The sequence below is a fragment of the Mesoplodon densirostris genome, chromosome 20 (assembly GCF_025265405.1).
Source record: "Mesoplodon densirostris isolate mMesDen1 chromosome 20, mMesDen1 primary haplotype, whole genome shotgun sequence".
Taxonomy (NCBI): Eukaryota; Metazoa; Chordata; class Mammalia; order Artiodactyla; family Ziphiidae; genus Mesoplodon; species Mesoplodon densirostris.
The window spans coordinates 29,467,995-29,483,327 of NC_082680.1; the positions used below are offsets into that span (position 1 = coordinate 29,467,995).

The 15,333-nt window shown below is 46.7% G+C and overlaps 2 protein-coding genes across 7 annotated transcripts in view; both read right to left on the bottom strand.

Annotated features, from left to right (window-relative positions):
* Window positions 1-2,599: 2,599 nt before the first annotated feature.
* PLPP5 (phospholipid phosphatase 5) lies at window positions 2,600-7,349 on the bottom strand. Of its 4 annotated transcripts, none has more exons than XM_060085690.1 (7): window positions 7,271-7,349; window positions 7,054-7,162; window positions 6,524-6,614; window positions 6,070-6,133; window positions 5,478-5,602; window positions 4,670-4,840; window positions 2,600-3,758 (listed from the first exon to the last, which is right to left on the bottom strand). In XM_060085690.1, the coding sequence occupies exons 1-7, from the start codon at window positions 7,327-7,329 to the stop codon at window positions 3,595-3,597; spliced, it is 783 nt and encodes a 260-aa protein (XP_059941673.1). In that variant the 5' UTR covers window positions 7,330-7,349; the 3' UTR covers window positions 2,600-3,594. The 4 variants fall into 4 exon arrangements, 3 of the variants coding, with proteins under 3 accessions (XP_059941673.1, XP_059941674.1, XP_059941675.1); XM_060085691.1 differs by lacking the exon at window positions 2,600-3,758 and adding an exon at window positions 3,765-3,940; XR_009530774.1 differs by lacking the exon at window positions 2,600-3,758 and having other exon boundaries at window positions 4,751-4,840; window positions 6,070-6,340; window positions 6,933-7,162.
* Window positions 7,350-10,737: 3,388 nt separating this feature from the next.
* Window positions 10,738-15,333, bottom strand: part of NSD3 (nuclear receptor binding SET domain protein 3) — a 108,686-nt gene continuing 104,090 nt past the window's right edge. For all 3 annotated transcript variants that reach the window (XM_060085685.1, XM_060085684.1, XM_060085683.1), the window contains 3 exons: window positions 15,141-15,247; window positions 14,153-14,357; window positions 10,738-13,725 (listed from right to left, as the gene is read on the bottom strand). In XM_060085685.1, the coding sequence (XP_059941668.1) occupies window positions 13,484-13,725; window positions 14,153-14,357; window positions 15,141-15,247 (554 nt within the window). In that variant the 3' untranslated portion in view covers window positions 10,738-13,483. The remainder of the gene's footprint in view (window positions 13,726-14,152; window positions 14,358-15,140; window positions 15,248-15,333) is intronic.

A 15,333-nucleotide genomic window follows, 5' to 3' on the forward strand; every position in this document is an offset into this window, starting at 1 on the left:
TAATTGCTTTACAATGGTGTTAGTTTCAGCTTTATAACAAAGTGAATCGGCTATACTGTTCCCTCTTGCATCTCCCTCCCACCCTCCCTATCCCACCCCTCTAGGTGGTCACAAAGCATGAGCTGATCTCCCTGTGCTATGCGGCTGCTTCCCACTAGCTATCTATTTTACGTTTGGTAGTGTATATATGTCCATGCCACTCTCTCACTTTGTCACAGCTTACCCTTCCCCCTCCCCGTATCCTCAAGTCCATGCTCCAGTAGGTCTGTGTCTTTATTCCCATCTTGCCCCTAGGTTCTTCGTGACCTTTTTTTTCCCTTAGATTCCATATATATGTGTTAGCATACGGTATTTGTTTTTCTCTTAGGTACCACACTTTATTGCTTATTACTTGAGATGGTATAAAGTCTGTTTGAATTTTTGTTTTGGGTTGGGTATAAATTTTTCTAAGAAATTATTGCTTATCTTTAGAAAATATTCTAATCTGGAAGTGGACTCCTGAGATTCAGAAGGCATTGTGGGGTCTGCTCATCGCTCATGGGTGTTCTCTGCATTTGAGGCCAAGTCTAAGTGAATGAGGGAGACTGGTGGCCATCAGGTTCTTTTGAGCCAGCTTTTATTTCCTACACGTACTGTATGAAGAAAAGACTAAAACCTGTAACTACTGTTTACTCTCTCTACAGCTGACTGACAGATTTATTGCTAGGAATCACTGATGCTGTTCACTGTTTCCACAGCTGTTTAAGCTGCTCTCGGTGGACAGTTTAGTTCACGTCAGGTGCACCTTTATAAAGCAAAGATGTTATATATCCTAGACCTGCCCTTTTATATCATACTTCAAACTGGGAGACTCTAGACAAAGTCCGACTTAGTTGTTAGTTCTTAAGTTGAGGGTTATAAAAGCTGACAGACCTGAAATTACACAGCTTTGACTGCTTATTAAGTGATGAATAAAATGTTTTAGTGGTACACTGATGGTGAAATAGAGTTTGTGTAAGCCATCTGCCACGGCTGCTTGGGTGGAGGGAGTATCGAAGAGTGTCCTCTTCAAGCACATAAACAGCGTTGCCCTCTTAGGTACCCGTAGTGCAGGATGCTATGGAACAGGCTCCCGGCACAGGCAGCGTTGGTAGATCTGGCTAGGGGGAGGTGTTCCTTATTCTGAAAGACAAACATGCGTCTGTGGGGCCAGGAACAGCCATTGCAGAGTCAGTGTCAGAGCGTGCAAGTGAGATGCACCTTGAAGAAGACGAGTGAATGGAGACTAATTGTTTCCAAGGCATCTTGCTCACCACTGTGCTGTAGGTATCTTCTTTCTCACAGGTCTCAGTTTGTGATTGTCTTTGCAGTTCTCTTTGTGACAGTCCTTCACACTCCTCTCAGGTTCCTACAGGCCCTGGTGGACACAGCGGTGTAGACAGGCAAGCTGTGTTTCGTTTTTTACATCCGTTTCTTGTAAGTAAATGTATCATGGTACCCAAAGCCCTGGAATTTAACATTCACATAAGCCATCTCTTTGACAGCAGAGGGAAGGTTAATTACTGTCACCCTAGAGATAAGGTTGGGGTAAAGGTGAGAGCCTGGCCTTTCCTTGTCCATCTGCTTACACACTGATGCTAAGCCACTAAGAAGTCTCATCTATATGAAATACTTTATTTTCTTCACTACGTAAACTCTGGGTGTGAAGTAAGGGTTACTGAGAATTCAGTAGCATTCAGTACATATTAAAGGGGAAGCTTTCATCAAGTTGTTGTCTTCAAATTTAAATTTGGTCTTCCTATTAACAGAATAACTAAAATTTAAGAGTAAACCAAAGGACCAGCAAGAGTGAGTCCCTGTAACCAAAGATGAACAGGATCAACCTGGATGGCTAGATAAACCACTGTTTGTACTAAGAAGTGTTTCCTTCTGGTGGTGAGGGGCAGGTGACTGGAAAAGAGCTTTATATCCTGTTTGTCCCCCTGTGCTGGTATCACGGATATATATTCCACAGGGTAATAAGCTTGACTTGAGTTCCTTGTTTAGTTGTATATTATTTGCACTACTTCAGTTGTATCATGTGCAATCTCTTGACCAAGCCTATTTTTAAATGCTGGTAGAGTATCATTTTATACATATTCCCAGCTGCAGAATTGGTATTGCTTATCGCAGCAAAAGAGATTGTTTGCATGGAAAGATTAATAGCACTGATCAGCTTTCTGATATTTTGCACTTTTGGAAATGTTTTTTATGTGATTATATTTAAAACTTTAGTAAATACTGAAATAAAACCATATTGACCAGTTGCCTACTTTTACCTGGCTCATCCATCATAAAGTAAAGAGAGTCAATACAATCATCATTTCTCTTCCCCTTGTGTACTACTAAAACAAGTTTAAAAAGAGTTTTGGGCAAAGAACTAACATTCAGCTTCTTTCCCCTGACTGTTGATTTGAAGTACGGCGGTCATAAGGTGAATATTGAGATGCTCCTTGGGTATTACTGACATCAGCCATGCTGTAGTTAGTGGAATCACTTGTGTCAGGTAGATAGGGAATCTGGTGTCTAACTTTGGAAATGTTTCAGGTCTCAAATGGAACTTTAAGCACAAAAAACCACGTTCACCGTTAGGAAAAAGATATATTGAAAATATGTTACAGAAATACACAAATCAAGGTCATATTTAAAATATAATCACAAAAAGAAAACAAATAAAATATAATCACAACACAGAGAAAGGCCGTTATAGGTCCTACACTATCAGTTCTGCCAACGTCCTGTCATGGTCCATTATACCCTACGGTGAGGGCGGGGCGGGAGGAGACTCGCCTGCCCTCCAGACAGCCGTGCCTCTGACTACCCTGCCCTGCCTTGGCTGCTTGGCACAGCTGGTGCATTTGGGCGGATCTTCAGTCCTGAGTGGCGGGAAAGCAGCTCGTGTAAGTAAGGTGGAGACAGTGAGTACTGAATCCACGCTCCTGACCAGTTTCTTTTTTATTGTGTTTACTCAGTAATTCAACAAATTATCAAATCGTTTATGTTTACAGTATTCAAAATGGACAGCAGTACTTAGCTGGACTTGAGTAAGATATGCACAGTGGTAAATAAGCCAGAATTGGAGATTCTCCTATTTAAGGCGTGATGGAATTGCCACCAGAGAAAGTAAACAGAACTAAAATAATTTAATTGCTCATGCCCTAGATTTTAAGATTTTGAGCTATGGGAAATGGAAATTAAGTTCTCATCATCAGCGCTAGCTTCTAGGATAAAGTGGGGCTAAGGTGAAAGCTTCTTTGTGACAGAATCATTCCAAGAACAGTACTGAAGTTAAGTGTAAAAACACTGTAGAGGTTGGGATACCAATCTGATGGGCCACATTCATAAGCTGGAAAGACCACGAAAAGATCTCGTTACTGGAACGCGTGGCGAACAGTAGTGAAAAAGGATCTTGACTCCTCGTGATAAATCCCTGTGAGCCAGGGCAAAACTGCATGATCACTGGGGCTTCTCTCCTCACCTGTACCTCTCGGGAGGTGAAAGGTCAGAAATTCTTGTCCTGGGCGTGGTGAGTTAGGGGGGGCTGATTCACCTGTTTTCCAGGGAGGCAGCTCGTGTCTAAACATCAAAATGATGAGGGTCGCCAGGCCGCTTCTGCGCGGTGGGAAGAGCAGGGCTGCGCTGCAGTGGTCTGTGGCACCGGGCGTCCGTCAGGGGAGGGTAGTACTGCCTGTAGCAGACGTAGGCGAACGTCAGGCCGATGGCGGATCCAGCCAGGACATCTGAAGGCAGAGGAGATGGGCCTTCCCTCAGTCACGGCGACGCCAGCCAGCAGAGGGAGCTTGGCCCTCCAGGCTACTCTACTTGTTTAGCCTGCAAAACCCCTCAGTTCCAGGCTTATGGGGTTTTGGGGTTTTCTTAATTTTACCGTACACTTGCAGGATTGTCATTGTCAGGTTGTTCTCTAAACACCAAATCAAAACACATCTTTAGTTGGGTAGTTACAACAAGGCTTTTTCTGAGTTCACTGCATTGAATATTTTTAATTGAGAAGAATAATGAAGGTTCACTTAATGCTATCAACAACTCCTTCTCACCATTTAAAGGGTTCTAGAGGAAGGAATAAACTCTTCAGGAGTTGCCTCTCTTTGCAAAAATTTATTCTTTAAAACTGAGCTCCTAAGGTCCTCGGGGCAATACTGTCAGCTTTTTTTTTTTTTTTTTTTTTTTGGACTGTGGGCTTTCTGTGCAAGTATTCTGTAATTTGGATGTTTTACTCTATCATTCAACTTAAATTTCTTTGGTTTAATTACAATTTTATGTTTTCTTGAATTTTACTTTCGTTTCTGAACAAAAACCTCACGACAGGGAACTTGATTTTTAAGACAGTAAGTAAATTGAATTTTGAGGTTGGTTGTAAAAAATTTCTTATAGCGTTTATTCTGAACTTATGATGCTTCACAGTCATGGGAAAATCAGAATGTTCCTCCTTGGTAATCTGTTTAAAAGATAACAGTGTGCTTTTTCATTTTCCGTGTAGCGATAAACGCATACTCAGTACAGAACGCAGACCATCCTCTGCTCACTTGTCTGTTCATTCAGCAGACACCCAGGGAGCGTCTCCTGTGCCGAGTGCTAGGGAGAAATGGTGGGAGAACGGTGGAGGCGTCCATGGCCTGGATGCCTTGCTTACCTTGCCAGTGATGCTTGTAGTCACAGGTGCGGGACAGTGCAATCACAGCTGCAAAGAGTAGGGGTGACAGAAAGGCACAGAACCTCCAAGATTTCCCTCGGCCTCGTGGTGTGAAGCAGTGTAACTTCCCTGCCAGGTAGAAGGATGCGAAGGCCAGACCAGCAAATGCAACTAGAAGAGGGAAGACCTCTAAGTATATGTCTTTTAAAGAAAAAGAGGAGGCTAGCGGGTATGAATATGTTTTTATCCCTTTTGGTAACTTTTGGTGTAGATCATCGATCTACATCGTCAATCATGAGGGAGAAGGAAACAAAAGGGAAAATGAAGGACCGTTTCCCAAAGTGAGTAACATTTACCGAGACTAGTTTTGGAATCCTAGCAATGGGACTTCACTTCCTGATGCGTTAGTTTCCTGATGCATAAATGGGAATCATAAAAACAACAGTACGCATCTCACTGGGCTCTTTACGGTATCAAACGAGACACGAATCTAAAATGCTTTCGGAAGCACCTGACATACAGTGACTCTTCAATAAAGGTTAGTTAATATTTTTATGACTGGAACAAGATTGCAGGATTTAGGCAAATAATACAGTAATAATGTTCATATTTCATGAAGGTAAACTACTTCCTCTGTACTCGAATATTTAATATTCGAGGTTCAAGCTTGTTATTAAAGAAGGGGGCTCTCCGATTTCTAGATACAAGAACAAGAGTGCGTGAGACGTTCCCACCCTCACGAGCTTCCGAGGTTAAATTCAATGATCCCCAAAAAAGCACAGATGTAGAGCCCACGTGGTATTCCTACAGGAAGAATGTCCGCTGGGGAAGCTCTTGCGGCCCTCATTCACCACGGCCTCGTTCCCCGTGCACGGCAGGTCATGATGGGCTTGCCCGTCGGGGAAGCAACGGTAGAAGAAGTCTGGGCGTGGCCTGCAAGAAATAAGCAAGGTCCGAACGTGGATCATTCACAACTCCAGAAATTATTTTTTGGTTGTGTTAGATACCTTTCTTAACTGTCAGTCAAATAGTGTCCCAGGCAAAACAGTGAAACCGGATTGGACAGTCACCACTAAGAGAAAAGCCTTATTTCCAGGGTCAATATTTAAATCAGGAAGGAAAAAAAGCCACTGCGGCACATAGTTACTTTTTAGGGCAGAGAGTGAGTCGTGCTGCAGCTTCTGGGGCTGCTCTGGGGGACACCGCCGCTGTGTCAGTGGGAAATGCTGTTCAGGGCAGAAGAGAGGACCGAGGTAGTGGGAAGGGAGGAAGTGTTGTTAGAAGAGAAAGATCAGACTGAGAATAATACAGAGAAAAGGCTACGGGAAGATGCGGCAGCAGTTGCGTGCGCCTGCCCTCCCGGGGGCGGGGGGCGGGGGGCGGCAGCGCTGGGCACTCACCTCCCCGCTATCAGTTTGACTGTGTTGGTGAAGACGCCGTTCAGAGCCAGGGCCAGGCTGGCAGCTGGAAGGCAACGGAAGTGGCTGCTGGTGGCGTCTGCCCAGGAGGAGCGGCCGGGTCCCCGTCTCGTTAGGCGCAGCCGCGGTCTCCGGGGACAGGGGAGCGCTCGGACTCCAGCCGGAGCGGAGCGTGAGGATAATCCCGGCCCCCGCCGGCCACTCCGCCGTGGCACAGGGAGAACGCGCTACCCGGGCTGAGGACGCGTCGGAGCTGCAAACAGTCCGGTGCACGCAGGTGCGCCCAGGACGTGGAGCACGTCTCACAGGCAGCAGGCGGGGCACCCGGGAGACACAGTCACCCGAGGAACGCAGAGCCGGGCCCCCCCCGCCCCGCCCCGCGAGCCCCGTGGGGGCCCCCGCCTCCTGCTTCCGGCGCTGGGGAGGCCGCGCTTACCCAGGCAGGCCTGCCGGCTGTCCACTGCGTCCGCCTTCTTCAGACACCTGGCCAGGAGGACCGGGGCCAGCGGGGCCAGCAAGGCGACGACCTGCGCCGGACACGGCAGAGCTCAGCACGCGAAAGGAAACAGGGCCGCCCCGAGAACGTCACACAGCTAGCTGGGAAAAGAGCTCCCACAGCAAGAGGGGTGAAGTGACAGCAGAACTGGCCTATCAGGCCTCCCGGCTCCCCCCCAAGTGCGGTGTCCCGGGTCCGCCTGCGGCTAGCTGGGCGCCGAGCTCCCGCGGGAGCCGCCGTCACCGCTCCTCTCAACGACCAGTTGCCCCGGGCCGCCCTGAGCAGCCGCCCCCAGACCCTGTCCCTGGAGCCGAAGCGGACGGACTTCTCTCTCAACCTGGCCCTTAACCGTTACGACGCGAAGGCTCTTCTTCAGCTCCGTGGCGGAGCCAGGGGGACCTGCCCGCTCCCTCCCTAGCGTTCGGCTCCGTGAGAAGTGCGCTCAGAAGGAAGGCTGGTTCTCCACGCACAAACATCGGCTTGGTGGCGAAATACTCTGCTTCCACGTACGGATTCCGGTAGAGCCACATCTCCTCGGGCTGGATGAGCCTCTGGAAGGGCGGGAGCAGCTCTGTTACCCTAAAGGGGACACAAAGGTGCGGGCGCGTCGGCGGCTTCCCGGAAGCGCGCGCGGAGCCCGGCCGGGCGGCGGGGCCGGGGGCCGGGGGCCGGAGCGCAAGTCCTTACAGGCAGGCCGCGAACAGCACGAGCCGCACGCCCACCTCCGCCGCCACCTCCTTCCCCATCACGGCGCCCGCGCTCAAGGTTGACGTGGCGGCGCCGAGGGAGGGGGGCGCGGGGCGGGGCCGGAGCGGGGGCGGGGCCGAGGCGGGGCGAGAGCGGCCCCCAGCGCCTGAGACAGCGGCGGACGGAAGTGAGGGGTCGCCGCAGTTGTCTGTCCCCCGCCCGCGCGCCCGCGCGCCCGACGTTGCGTACCTTACCGAGGCCCGGGCCTTCCCTCCCGGGGACCACGCGGACTCCTCGTTTCCGGATCCAAGTCCTCTGAAGCACAGTGCGTGCTGCGGGAAGACGTGCCGGGCTCCCGCACGACCTTGCGGGCCTCGCCGGCTTGGTGGACGCGCTGGTTCTTTCGGCCCCGCGCTGGTCCCCTCCCGCCCAGGGTGGCCTCTTGCCCACTGAGCGGTAGCAAGAAATTACGGGCAATGAACAAGTCCACATATTTAATTTGCAACATACGGGACAATTTATTGAAGTCAACCTCAAGCAAAATCTGAAATCAGTGGAATGTCATTAAAAACCTTTCCAAATTAATCCTCACGGAAGCAAAAAACACATTTGAATTCCAAAGTATTTGTAAAATAAGAAAGGCAGCATCTCAGTAAATATAATGTACAAAAATTATATGTTCCTACCAGCACACACAGTAGTAAGAAGCTTAAATATTACAGGCAATGCTAATACACCGTAACTAGTCAACAATAAGCTATCTATGTACAGGTTAAGCAAGCTTTACACGTTTCACACTATGCAATAAAACATAGGCCAATCAACAAAATCCCCAAAATATCGTATATCTTGAAGTCTATGTGGCAACATCAAGTCATTATACAGTAATGCCCTAGTGGAATACCCCCAGGGAAAATGAACACTAATCTTTAGTGTCAAGAGCTTCTAGCCAAGTCACAGAAACTCAGAAGAGACTGACTTAGTGAATATTGATGCTTTGTTATTAAAGACTCAAGTCTCAAGGGATTTAGGCAAAAAAATAACAGTTCACAGGATCTACAAAGTTTATTACAGATAAAGTACAGAAATAACCAATCTACAAAGGTAATTATCATAGATAAAGATCACGAGGAAATGAGCGCAGAATCTGCAGGTATCTGTGTTTTGTTGTGCAATATCACAAGTGGATACAAATAAATTTCTCCTATCAATTCCAATTATGCACACACCCTTGTATATAAAAAGAACCAGTTGTAGTCATCATTTAGCATCTTGGTTATCAGTGGCAACATGATTTTCTTTTTTTTTTTTTTTAACACAGGGCATGTGACAGCACAAATGAGATAAAGAGCAATATTAGTGACAACAAAGTAAAAGTAAATTTTATCCAGTCCACTTCTAAACTGACAAGAATACTGTTTGAATCCCTCATTTAGGTCATCTGATGGATACCGAGAGGCATTCACACACATCAGAAGTCTGTGGCAGGTGGGGAAGGGAAACCCGAGGGTGCTTTCTTGCCAACTAGCAGGTGCAGTGATGTCACATAAGAAAACGAAGGACTGAATAAATGACTTTGGTAACTATTCACCTTTTCCCTTTTTCTTACACATTAATGACTCTGGGACGTCACCGAAGGACAGGTAATTCTCTTCCTCCTTCGTACATATGTGCCACACGCACCTGAACTTGTCACTTAAGCCATGGACTGAAAAGAACGGAAATGGGTTTGAAACACACAGGTTACACCCAGCATTTCAGGAGTGTAACATAAGTGCAAATTTTTGTTTTTTTCCCTACGCAGGCATATATTAAAAGGAAAGAAGAGGTGCTTGGGGATGGGGTTGACAAAATAACAAAACAGAGAACATACGTATGAAGTACTCGTAGAAGTGCTGCTGGTATTTCATGCAGGAGTCTCTTCCCCGAATGTGTGCACTGAATCTGAGAGAACTACTGTGGACACTTCCGTCCGCAGAACTTGGCCTTTAATCCAAGTTCAAGAGGGTAAGAGACAAAACAGTATACAAAACAATGCTTTCTACTTCATAAATTTTAAAATAACTGTAAAATAAGGAGAATCTGAGGAGTTTCAAGTACTTAAAAAACCTGAATTCAATGAGGCAGAGGTCTCAGTGTTAAAGTGGCGACTTCGTACCTGTGGTAAACACCATCACCCCCTCCCTGACCCTACTGTAACCCCCTTTCCCTGTACCCCACCCCGGATAAATGTCGGTAGATTTCAGTATATACAAATTCCCAACTCTTCGTATTTGTCAATATAGGGCAAAGCTGTCTAATTATATCTATTCCCGAGCCTATCTGGAAAGGGAAGCGAGTTCTACTGTTTGTTTACAAATAACCAGAGACCAATTCTAGGTGGCCTGAGGCCAAAGGAAGTTGTTCCAAATGATCATGTCTGCAGCAGCTCGGACAATGAGGGGGCTGGACACATCGGCCTTTTAAGAAGTAATTCAAGTCTAATTTGCACTGCCCAGCACAAGCAACTTCCCAATGTAGAAGGACATCAAGTGTGAGCTTCCCAAGCTGTCAAGACGCCACGGTAACTTGTTCTCTTATCCTAGTGGGACATGGCAGGTGGCGGTACCTTGACTTTAAGGTGAACGCTAAAGAAGAGCTTTCTGTTTTAAAATGAAATGAGAGACAAGCAACAAATCCCCGGGAGTCCAGAGACTGCGCTCCACACAGCTGGCCCATCTGTTTCCAAACTGCAGATCTGGGCTGGACCCTGACTGGAACACACCATGCAGCGAGCTACTCAGAAGGGAAACTCTTCTTCCTGAGTCAGGAAAGAAAGGTGTCCAACAGCCACCCTGTCTCAGTCCTTTCCGCGATCATCTCCATGTTGTGAGTTTCCCAGCGTTACTCACAGGCGGGCCTCCAAATACTCTGGGGAAATGGCAGCTGGGAGCTGGGAGCAGCCTTCCCCTGCCTTTTTTTTTTTTTTTTTTTTTTTTTTTTTAGTTTTTAGTTTTTAGATGTGTTCCTGATTTGAACACACAGAAATTTCCAAGTTTCAGTGATTCTAAAAGTCAGCCTATTTTATAGGTTAGGCCAGAGCATTTCTGAGAATTAGGATAGGGTGGGAACTTGTTAAAAGAAAAATGAAAATAAAACCCACCCCACTCCTAACTCCAGCCCTGATTAGATATTCAAGAAGTGACTCACTCCCTCCAGCTGCTTCCGCCTGCCCTGCCGGGAGCACAGGGCCATCCACCCCTCCCTTCCCAGCCAGCGACAGGACATTCCTCACGCCCCCTCCCACGCAGGGCCTGGAAAGCCTCCAGGATTTCACCTCTAGCTCTTACAGATCCGATTTCTGAAGATTTATGCTGATTATCAAAAATCTTACGTTCGCTTCTTCCACCAAAGAACCAACATAAGGTTAAAAAAAAATGCCACCGTTATCCCATGCTGCTTTAAGTTATTTCATTTTCGGACAAGAATTAAAAACCAACCATTTATGCTCTGACCACAGACAGATTTAAAAGTTAACAAATAACAACTTCCAGCTATCAGTGAGCAACATGTCTTTTGCAAAATGTCATTGGTGAAGCACAGACAAGCACCCTGCATGGATACTATGCACGTATAAAGCACAACTTATTTTTTTTTCTGCTTCCATGGCCTCCACCTTTAAAATATACAAACTAGGTGACAGTACGAGGTGTGAGGAGAGCTCCCTGGCACTGCCAGGACTAAAACCACGTTCCAGACCGTTAAAGGACACTCGTGGACAAAGACCCCATGGCTGCAGTCAGCGACGGTGTTTTCCGCCCTGATTTCTGAAGTGGCAGAACAAGCCTATTAGCCAACCCCCCACCCCCACCCAAATTAAGAAACCTCAGCGGAGCTCTGCTACAGATACACAAACAAAATGTGACACAATGAAGAAGCTGCATAAAAATACTTAAACCTAAGGTATTTGTAGTATACAGGATATACCCTGGCTTACCATATAAAAGTCACCAGATATTAAATAGCACAAAGTCCAAAACAAAGCAAGGAGATAAGATTCCATGTTGGATACCGTTTCAACACGAGGTGCATTTCGGATATTAAAGGAAATCCTTCATATTAGTAAGTTTAAAAAAGCAAACATTTATCATATACATATATAAAATAAAGTTTTAGTATGATAAAACCTAGATTTTCTTAAATTATTTTTTAAAAGGACATCAAACTATGTAATTGCTCAAGAGCAAACTTTAGTGTTTTGGTGAGCTGTAATTCACGGGACTTGCAGCAGTCGCATTTGGTAATACATATAGCATTTTCTATCTTGCTCTTTCTTTTGGGACCATATCTAATCAACAGAATTACTGGAGGCCCAATAAGTTACCTCAGAATTATTTGCTGGAATCAGGCAAATGGCAGTTTAGGAGCTTAAGTAAAGGAATTGTAGTGTTTTTTTGTTTTTGTTTTTTTTAACAAGAAAAAATCCAGTATAATTGCACATTTACATACAAAGAACAAAAAAAAAAAGAAGCACAGAACAGATGTTTTTCTTCTTTTTTCCAGAGAAGAGTTGTAAATTGATAAGAAAAAGGAACACACAGCACAACTGAAGGAATGTTGTGGAGCATCTATCTTCCCTGCCTTTATAAGGTCACTGGGTACTTCCTGAGGGAAAATAAATGCTACCAGGTACCGGCAACTGTTAGCAGTCAAAATTCACAGAGAAGTTGACGTTCATTCAAGCTAAACCTAGGCTTCTACTTAGTTCAGTGTTACAACAATGTCTGACAGGACTAATTAATTCATACAGGGAATCCTGGAATATACATATTCCTAAGCATGAACAGCAAGTGAGTCCTGTGGGCAGGTATTCCGGTTCACTTGCATCTATGAGCTCCAGCCACTCCTGCTACCACTGCGTCTGTGGAGCTCTCCCTAAGCGCTTCCTGCCATCAAGTGTGTTCGTGTGGCTCTCGCTTACCCTGTAGAAGTACAAGTGCTTTCCCTTCCTCAGTGGGGGTGAGTTTAAGTACTGGGTAACTGTTTACATGTAACTTGGGGATGCCCCCTACCACTTTCACCCCCAAATTAGGAACTGAACAGAAAGATCTATTCAAATACAGTTCAAATTCATTTGTGTGGTTTTCACCAGGACACGTGACTGAGTGGTCAGCTGACAAAGGGAATGTTTGCTTGGGAGAGGAAAGCAGAGACAGAAAATTAAAATGCCCGTAACTCTCTCCAAGTCAGACCAGGGTGTACATTAAATTGGATAGAAAATGGTGCTTATTTGACCCAACTTTTGGTCTGTGCCTTTCAACTCCCTTTAGCTGCCTTTACCAGTGTGTCAAGACAACAGGAATGACCATTCTAACTCTGTCTTCATATCCACAGAGACACACTTCATCAAAAACACCCATTATCAGTGAAGAACGTTTCAGTGAGGGCATCGATTTCTTTTTTTCTCCAGAACAAAAAACCAACAACCACATTACATACCTTTCTAGGTAAAGTTATATCGGAAAGCCCACCTAGTTTAAGACCACAGAGGTAATATTCACTGAGGCCTTTTGATTTCAAGAGGCCAGATTCAATACTCCCACAGAGCCCTTCTCTAAGACTATGAGAGGCGTCTGGAAGGGGAAGCGAAGCCAGCCTCCCTACTGCTCAGGAAAGAGGTATGTAAGACCACCATACCCTTTTCTAGAGGGCTTTCTGCAATTCCTACTTAAAACACACATACACACACACACACACACACACACACACACACACACAGAGATTAGACTATCTGAACTACACTTCTCAAAATTTTTTAAAATGAAAATAAATAAAGGAATGATGGCTACTTTTGCTTTTTACACCCAAGGAACACATCCTAGACTTTAAATTTATCTCATTAACAAAACTTTTTCTCTTTGTTCTTATTTTAAAAGCGAAGACATCTCTTTTGCCAGCTGCAAAGGCATTGAAGCACAATAAAAGGCAAGAAAAGACCAAGGGAATCTAACCCTCCACAAAAGAATCCCCAAACTGACAGGACGAAACTGAACAACCAGGTCCCACCAACAGCTTCTGCCTGCACAGCCTGGTTCCCCACCTTCACTTTAATAAGGCAGCGCTGATGGCCAAGGCTGTATGCACTGCAGCGGTCTCTTCCTGTACTAATGCATTCTCTACCTTTTACTTTTCCTTTCTTCGTTTAAATAAAAAAAGAAGGAAATCACTGCCCATTTATTCTCTGACTTCTTCTCCGTGATCTTGTGATTCCAATTTACATTTGATCTTGCTCCAGTATTCGGGTGACACGGGAGATACAGGGTCATGTTCAGAGCAGCAGAGACGGCCTTCCAGGGCGGAGGGCACCAGAGCCCCCTTTTCATGATCTTTGCAAAACGAACGTGGACAGAACTCACAGAAGGACACAGCTGCGCCGCTGCACTCGTCGCACTGATGCCACGGGCACTCCCACTTTCCTAGTGTGGATGGGAAGAAGAGAAGGAGCCCAGTGAGTGCCTGTCCCCAACGCCACGAGACACCCCACTTCCCACCTTCCTCTAGGACTGGGGACTGAATGCAGTTGACTACGACTCCAAGCCTCAGCCAACAGAGGTCTGGGTGCACCTGTCAGTGTGGCTGCGAGCTACTACCCCAAACTCAGCTAGGAGCCAACTACCACCCGTGGTAATGGACAGTAAGACCCCAGTCCTTGCTGGCCCATGGGCGTCCCCCATTTGCACTGAGACAGATTTTTCACTAGCAAAATCTTTGCTTGCTCCTGCTGCTTGTTCTCTCCAATGCTTCCTATCCCACGGCTCCACACGGGGGACTGGACCGCCCGAATTCTGAGTCGGGCACGGTGGGCAGAGATGGAGTCGGGCGGGGCCTGCGGGCCGGGCTCACCGTGGGGCGGCTGGGGCAGGTTGAGGCACAGCAGGTGGTAGGCTTTGGGGCAGCCCTTCCTGTCGCACATGACCAGCTCGCCGCTGTCCCCGCACTGGAAGCAGCGATCTGCATGCAGCTGCTTCGGCTCTGTTTTGAGTTTTCGTCTCTTCTGCTTCAGCTTAGCGTTTTTTGCCTTTTCTTCAGTTGTGGACGCACATGCCGACTGGCAGGAAAGAGGGGGTCACGGTTTTAACGATCACAGAGCGTGAAGCTTTACGTAAAAGGGAGATCCTAAAACCTCACGTTCATTTAAATTCACCTGTTGTTCGGTTACCTAAAACACCAGGAGGGGCTTCCCTGGTGGCGCAGTGGTTGAGAGTCCGCCTGCCAAAGCAGGGGACACGGGTTCGTGCCCCGGTCCGGGAGGATCCCACATGCCACGGAGCGGCTGGGCCCGTGAGCCATGGCCGCTGAGCCTGCGTGTCCGGAGCCTGTGCTCCGCAACGGGAGAGGCCACAACAGTGAGAGGCCTGCGTACCACAAAAAAAACAAAAACAAAAACAAAAAAACACCAGGAGGGCTTACCCTGTCACGGAACTGTAGTAAAAATAATTCATTTTTCATTGATTTTTGAATAGGTGTTGTTTTTTCTTTTATTGCAAAGACAACTGAGAGAGCATTCACAAACCATAAAGTTCACCAATTTAAAGTGTATAATTTGGATACACTAAAGTGTATTAGGATAGTGTGAATTTTTTTTTTTGAAGTTTTTGAAAAAGATCTTGCTAACTTCAAATTCAATCAGAAACACAGACATTTTCAGAACCTAACAGTTCTCACTAAGATATGCTCTAGTGGGAGATCGCAGTCGAAACTCTGGGTAAACCCAACTGCTGGCCTGCAAACTAAACCAGGTCCCCCTGGCCAGCACCTCCTGAGACAGCCCCAAACAAGCTTCTTCAGCAGCCCCTCCCCAGCCCCAGGGGCGCCCCCTGCAGCCACTGACCTTTGGCCGCACGCCGAGGAAACCACTGCAGTTATCCGCCCCGCAGTGGCACTCCGTCCTGCCATTGCCCAGACAGTCCAGGTTGTAATTAAATGTTAGCTCCATCCCTAGAACACAAGAGAGAGAAGTATTCAGACTCAAGTCCTGGGGGAGAGAAACGCTGTCAAAGACACACCCTCACAACGAAAAAAGA